The sequence below is a fragment of the Dasypus novemcinctus genome, chromosome 25 (assembly GCF_030445035.2).
Source record: "Dasypus novemcinctus isolate mDasNov1 chromosome 25, mDasNov1.1.hap2, whole genome shotgun sequence".
Taxonomy (NCBI): Eukaryota; Metazoa; Chordata; class Mammalia; order Cingulata; family Dasypodidae; genus Dasypus; species Dasypus novemcinctus.
Window position 1 is genome coordinate 62,988,341 of NC_080697.1, and position 7,724 is coordinate 62,996,064.

The 7,724-nt window shown below is 39.0% G+C and overlaps 1 protein-coding gene across 1 annotated transcript; it reads right to left on the reverse strand.

The window, feature by feature from the left end:
• Nucleotides 1-253: 253 nt before the first annotated feature.
• On the reverse strand, nt 254-1,216 carry LOC131275983 (olfactory receptor 2T29-like). The gene has a single exon (XM_058287869.1). It carries the CDS (start codon nt 1,214-1,216, stop codon nt 254-256), a length of 963 nt encoding a protein of 320 aa, XP_058143852.1.
• Nucleotides 1,217-7,724: the final 6,508 nt, after the last annotated feature.

The following is a 7,724-nucleotide window of genomic DNA, read 5'->3' on the forward strand; positions in this document are numbered from 1 at the left end:
AGAATTAGCTGTACACTTCATGATGTTTCAAAAGAATCACAGTTCAGTTATAAACTCCAGTAAATGTAAAATTGATACAACATGATTATCTAATACATTTTAAAAGAATTTGCAATGTGAAAATAAAGACGTTTCTATTCCAGGGAAATAGTTACCAGAAAATAGGTGGTTCTCAGAAGAGAGATGGTAATGTGGATTGCATTGGCATAAGATTTAAAATTTAGATGTGTAAAAATGATAATGCATAAATTTCCTATTTAACAGTTTTTTGAAAGACAGGCTCCACATGCAACATTTTCTTCAGAGCCCCTGTAACATCCTTATTCCTGAAACTATAGACTAAAGGGTTTAGTACAGGAGTGAGTATGGTGTAAAAGAAAGATACCACCATGTCCTTCTCCGGGGTGTGGTAGGAGCTGGGAAGCATGTAGGTGTAGATGGCTGCCCCATAGAACAAGATAACCACGGTAATGTGGGAGGAACAGGTGGCAAATGCCTTCTTCCGGCCCTCTGCTGAGTTCATCCTATGGATGGTGAGGATGATTAAAGTGTAGGAGCTTGAAATGACTGTCACAGGGATGAGAAGCATGAGGACACAGCACAGGTACAGGAGTGACTCAATGAGTGAGGTGTCAGAGCAGGAGAGCTTCATTATGGCAGGGACCTCACAGAAGAAGTGACGAATCACCCGGGATCTGCAGAAGGGGAAGGTCATGGTGATGGGAGTGAGCATGAAACCATCCACTGAACCCAAAAACCAGCAGCCAGATGCCAGGAGGAGGCAAACTCTACGGTTCATGAGGACAGGATAGTGGAGAGGATGGCAGATGGCCATATAACGGTCATAGGCCATAGCAGCTAGGAGGAAAAATTCTGAGCCTACTAGTGTCAAGCAGAGGAACATTTGTATCCCACATTCAGGGACTGAGATTTTATTCACACCCATGACCTGGTCCATAAGCATCTTGGGAACAGTGACAGAAATGGACATCACATCCATAAGAGACAACTGGCTGATGAAAAAGTACATGGGAGTATGGAGGTGGGCATCAGAGTGTATCAGAAGGATCAGGATGGCATTTCCAGACAAGGCCATCAGGAAAATCACAAATATGACCACACAAAGGAGAGCAGGGTGTTTGGATTGACTGAAGAGTCCCATCAAGATGAAAGCAAAGTCTCCAGTGTGGTTGGCCAGCCAAGTGGTGTTGTCCATGAGATTTCACCTAAGAGCACCAAGAAGAACATTGGGATTACAAGGACCACTCATGGGTATGCAATCCTGTGACATATACAATCAGCAGGAATGTGTATATGTGAGTGTGTGTGCATGTATGTGTGTATACCAACCCAACTTAACATAAGAAATTCTTATGGGCCTGTCAGTTTGGGGATTATAAATTACCTGTAAATCCCAATTTACTAAAAAGAAAAGAATCAATTCACAAATACGCAATGAAAGGATTCTTAACTTATACTGAAGATTTCCCCAGTGTGGAGTCATGAAGTTTTCACAATAATGTCTTTTATCAACATGTACTAGAAATTTGAATAATCCCCCTATGCAAACAAAAGAATGAATCCTTGTGGATAAAAAAGAAATAAACTCCTTATTTCTAGAGTTTTTGTTATGAAATCTGAACTGAATTCACATCTCTGCAATAAAGATCCATCTGTGACCTTAAAAACACTTGGAGGTGCATCCCATGTAACAAGTATTTAGAAAATAATAAAACCTGATTTGGGGTAAACCCAATTTCCTACAGTTTTACCTCATTTTCTGCTGATATAACTGCCCTTCTTTGCGAGGCTTTGTGGTTGCATGGAATGAGTGGCTCCCCACACATAGCAGAATCCACATGGCTGAATTGACTTGACCCTTAGAGAACTCAAGGGGCAGAGGTAGAGGAGCCAAGACTCTGCAGTCAGACTGTATCTGTGCATCCAGCTTCCCTTCTATCCACACATTGCTTTGGCAAGTTACTAAACTCTCCTGTGCTCTCTACATGAAAAGGCGTTAAGAACAAAGCTTGACCATACTATGTGGTGAGGATTAAATGATATAATGTCATGAAGATACTCATAACATTACCAGTCACCATGGATATTTGCATAACACTGCTAGAGCAGAGATTTAAAATCTAAGCATTCTACTGTATAGAACATAATTAAGAGTTGGTTCTTTTATTGCCTTATAATATGAGATCCATTATTTCAGGTCTTCATTTTCAGTAAGCTATTCATAGCTTGAAGAATTTGGATTTGATAATTTCTGCAATCCCAGGCAACTTGTATATTTGTTTTTGCCCCAGATTAACTGCAGCTTTTTGAAGAATGTAATTTCTAACACATTATTGTCTAGCACATGCTTCTCCAAGGTGTAATTCATGCCTTAAAGTACCTACCACTTTCTGTAAATTATAGGTGAGTGGGAGATACAGCATTAAATGTTCACTGCCATTTACAGATGAGTCTTTAGTTGTTTTCGCAACCTGACTTATTGCTTGTGACACCAATGTCTCAAGGATGGCAATTAAGATTCAGAGAGGGAAATTGGACAACACTGAGATATCTCTGACTCAAACTCATTGCTTCCATCCCCTGTATTGCTACTTAAAGTTATCTAAGTGTTAGACCTTGAAGAGAAATCACAGATGGATTTAGCTTCATTATGTTTAAGGAGACCACCATCTGTGCATTCAGAAAAAAAGTTATATAAATGTGATTTAAAATAGAACAGAAAATAGCTACAAAATACCTTAAAGCAACAGATACAAAATATACCTGATCATTCTGAAGGGAATCTTTAATAATTTCTTATATTTTTTTTTGTTAAGGGGATTAAACCTTTGCAAATTTTTAAATTCTAAAAGGTAAGGTGTTACAATATAAAACCCTTACCAACAGGAAGGAAATATCAGCTCCTCTTGCTGGGTATTTTAGAAATGGTTATGTGGCAGAGATATTTTGGGAAGAATTTAGAAGAGGTTTATATGCATTTTATATTCTTATAATAACTCAAAAGACTGTTATTAATATTCAATTTATTAACAGCCATGAGTTCTAGGGTATTGATACAGTAAACAAAATAGCAGATGCATTTATACAATGATAAGAATTGCACACATTCTGTGACCCTTTGCATAAGCAAATTATAATCTTTCTATCAAATTTCATCCTCAATGACAGATGGAAGCTGAGCTCTATGCAAAATTCAAAAGCAGTCTGATAAGTGGCAAAACATACCTGATGATCTTGTCTAGATATGTAAAAGAAATAAAGCAGGAACAGGTGCAGTGGCTAATACATATGAAGAACTCCAGATGTCTGCTGAATGAATCAGTTGCAGGGAGAAGGAAGAGCAGGAGAGCAAGTGGGTAGGAGCTGGCAAAATCTCTGCAGCACTTTGATAAATGGGGTCACTGCCATCAAGCCATGTTGACAGGTCCACCAAGACACCAGACAGATGACAGGATATTGTGTGTGTACTACACAGGGCTACTGGTCTCTCTGACCACTATTATTTTTCTCAATCCAATTGCTTGCATTTAATGCCAAAAGTTTAGTGCATGTTTAACATAGGGGATCATCATAGTGGTGGTAAGGTATTATCCAGGCTTTCTTCAGAGTGTTATGGATCTTAAGAATTGTTCTAGCATTTAATTACACTTAGTCTTCCCAAGAGCTATGAGACACTTACTTTTACCTTATCTTCTTCTTTTACCAATTGGAAATTAAGGTTCTCAGCCTATCTGAGGTCACACAACTAGAAGAGGAAGGACTTAAGATTCAGCCCAGGTGTGCAACCCAGAGCATGCAATTGCCTCAGCTCTCTCAAGGACATAGTTCTACCTCTTCAATTTGGCCTTTAAGTCTCCCACTGTCATCTTCAAAAGTAAACATAAACATGATCCAGAACTTTGCTTCTAATGTTCACTATAAAAGTAATCCCTCTTCAAAGTAAAATCAGAGAAACCTTAGCAATAATTTAGGCTCAGGAGAATAAGCAGATCACCCAAAAATACTGAAGGAATATATACCCTTTGGCAATAAGCAATTGGAAATCAACAATCTATTTCATAATGTGTGGCAGTAAATAAGTGATATATAAAGAGATTCAAAGGAAAACACCCTTTTTTCCTTCATGAAAATCGATGATAGTGTGCAAATTGAGGAGACATCATCAAGAACCTACAGGAAGTGTCAGCACAGAAGAGCAGAGGACATTGATTACCCTTTTGTTCCTTCAGGTTTGTCTGGTATCTGGTTGACACCACCATCAGATGCTGCCCCAAGACACATCTAGTGGGAAAATGGAATGTGGCTGTGGTTAAATGTACAAGAAGTAGAGTAGTGACATCATCCTGAACTTCTCTCTGCCCCTTAGAGGAGTGGATGAAGTTTTCCTGTTGATAAATCCCCTTTGGGACTTTGAAACACAATGTAATTAAAGGACTAAAAGTTAATAGATCATTCCATTGCACTTTTTCTTAGTTACTTCTCATGACTATTTTTTCAAATCTCATCTCTTGTTAAATTCAATCTGTCTTGAAAACTTAACCAATCCAAATAATATTCTCAAATATTATCATCATCAAAAAAATCTTACCTATGAAAAATATGAGATAGTGTATATGGCATTTTCCACTTTACAAAATATTTTTCAATTACTATCCTGATTTAATTTTCAAGAATATTTTGTGGGATATTATTATTGTACTTGTCTTTCAATGCTACAGAATCTGAAACTTAGAGTTCAATTAACTTATCAAAGCCAACACCAACATCAAAACTGTTATTACAGCTAAGATTGAGGTAATCTCCTTTACATCTTTGTCCTTATCGCTCTTTGGCGGGGGGGGGGGGGGGGGGCTGCGTTCCACACTGCAAGAATTTTTTTCTTTTAAAAAATTTTACTGAGAAGCATTCATAAAACATACAATCCAAAAGAAGCAGCTGAGTAGGGCCGGAGTCCTGCTGGACCAGGCTGTTTGGGATGATTGCAGGGCAGGGGTGTCTGGATGTCAATTTGGTAGGATGGTGACAGAGGAGATTCTTGCAAGAGGTTGAATTTTGGATCTCTTGCACAGAGATCAGAGGTTGTGGGTGGGACCCTTCCCTCTGGGGCTGGTGGCCCGGCTGCAGCAATTCCTGAAGGCTTTGTTGTGCTGGGGTGTTCCCAAGCCCTGAGCAGACTATTTCAGGGGCTTGCAGGGCAGGAGGTGTCTGGATGTTGATTTGGTGAGACAGTGACAGAAGAGATTCTTGTGAGAGGTGGAATTTTGGGTTTATGACATGGAGGTCAGAAGTTGTGGTGGGACCCCTCCCCCTAGGGCTGGCAGCCTGGCCACTGAAATCCCTGAAGGCTTTGTTGTGCTGTAGTGTTCCCAGATACCATGTTAACCAGATGCATGGTTCCCAGGTCTGTGTCCCCTAAACCCTGGTGGCCCATGCTCCAGAGACTCACATACCTTGAGTCTGCAATATCATGGGCTTCCCATCCCTGAATCCACCATGCCCTGAGGTCCGTCTGAGGTTCTTGATTACCCTACCCCTCAGTGTTTTGTGTTGGTTTTTTTTTTTCTCTCTCTCTCCTTGAACTTGGAGGAGTGTACCAGCTGACTTGGGGAGAGACTGGGAAGAAATGAGAGGCAAATCTGCTGAGAAAGCCCAATTTACCTAAAAGTCCTGGGATAGGAAACTTGGTCTGGGAGAAGGTGGAGTCAGAAAATCAATTAGACCTCCCCTAGAACACCAAAGGAGGAAGGACTGTAAGAGGTGCTACCCAAGCTTCCAATAGCATATTTGGGGTTTCTGGTGAGGTGTAGGTGCTCTCAGGTTGGAAATAAAGAGTCATAGTTTCTGTGTTGAATTGGTTCAACAATGACCTACTTGAATCTCCTACCGGACCTCTCAGGCAACTTTCCTGCTGCCCTGGGAGAGAGAGAAGTGAGGAAAGGAGAAAGGGGGAAGGTCAGATCCCTAAGTGTATTATTTAACTGCAAAGAGAATTCCTAGCTTGAAACGTTGGCTCTTTATTTTTGTTGTTGTTGTTGTGGTTGCTAATATTGCATCGTCCCCTGGACTTTTCTCCCATTTTATCCCCGAAGGTCATTTTTATTTATCTAGTTTTTTTTTCTCTTTTTCATTTTCTTGCTTGTTTCCACCCTTTTCTTTGCCCCCCCTTTCCCCTCTCTTTTTTCCTTTTCTCTCTTTTTCTTCTTTTTTATATTATTTTCTTTATATAATAGGTGCTGCAGGGAGTGCTTCATACTTGCTGTGTCGCCTCATCCTCCATTTCCTTTTTTCTGTGTGTATTGATTTTGGCCACCTACACTATCCCTTTCCCCCACATCTTTCTATCCTCCATCATCTTCTGTTTCTCTTATATTCCATCTCCCTTTTTTTGGCCCCCAAATTGTCTGAATTTTTATTTCTAATACCTTTGATCTGTTTTCTATCTTTTACCCACTCGATATTATTGTCCTTCTTTTCTGTTTCCCTCTCTCATGAAAACTCTGGCCTTTTAATTCATACTATATTCCTCCCAATATTCAGTTGACTGTCTCATTATAGGTACTTTATTACTGCGTAACTCTACACAACTTACATGAGTTTAATGTCCATTCTCCTAGATCTCACATTTTTGCTCTGCTAACATTTATTACCAATAGTACTATATACATTTTCTTTTCTTACTCATTTTGCTTTCCCTGGCCATAATATTTTCCTTCAGAGTGAACTTAGCCAGTAACAAGAAAATAGAATAAGAAGAACAAAGTGACAAAGAAAAGAAATAACACTTATGCATGAACAACAAATAATCCCCAAGACTAAACAAAGAAGCAAAAAAACTGATTAAACCCGCCAAGATAAAATGATGACCAGAAAGCAACAAAAACTACAAACCAAATCAATAATCAGGAAAACATGTCTGAATCCAATGAACAAACTAAAAACCAGGGAGGGGAGCAGAACATCAGACAAGTAATTAAAGATCTCAAAACATATATTAGAGACCAACTTAATGAAGTAAAGGAAGATATTAACAATATGAAGAAAACACTTGGAAAGGAATTTGCAAAAATATGCAAAAAGATAACAGATATGAAGGTGATGAGCACCAAAGTTCAAGAAATCAAAAATACACTCTCAGCAAATAGCAGCAGATTAGAAGAGGCAGAGGAAAGAATTAGTGATGTGGAAGACAGTACATCTGAAGTCAAATAGATAGTAGAACTGATCAATAAAAAGATAGAAAAAATCCAGGTAGGACTTAGGGACATGAATGACAATGCAAAATGCACAAACATATGTATTATAGGCATCCTAGAAGGAGAAGAAAAGGGAAAGGGGACAGAAGGGGTGTTGGAAGAAATAATGGCTGAAAACTACCCAAATCTACAGAGAAAGATGGATGTACATGTCCAGGAAGCACAAAGTACATCAAAGACCATAAATCCTAACAGACTTACAAGACATATACTTGTCAAATTATCAAATGCTCAAGAAAAGAGAAAATTCTAAAACCAGCAAGAGAAAAGAGAACCATCACATACAAGGGAAGCTCCATGAGATTAAGTGCTGATTTCTCTTCTGAAACCATGGAGGCAAGAAGGCAGTGGTATGATATAGTCAAGGTACTAAAGGAAAAAAATTTCCAACCAAGAATACTCTACCCAGCTAACTTTCAAAAATGACAGCTAGTTCAAAATATTCACAGA

Bases quoted from the DNA above. Each gene is read 5' to 3' on its own strand.
- LOC131275983 (XM_058287869.1), bottom strand. From the start codon at position 1,216: ATGGACAACACCACTTGGCTGGCCAACCACACTGGAGACTTTGCTTTC.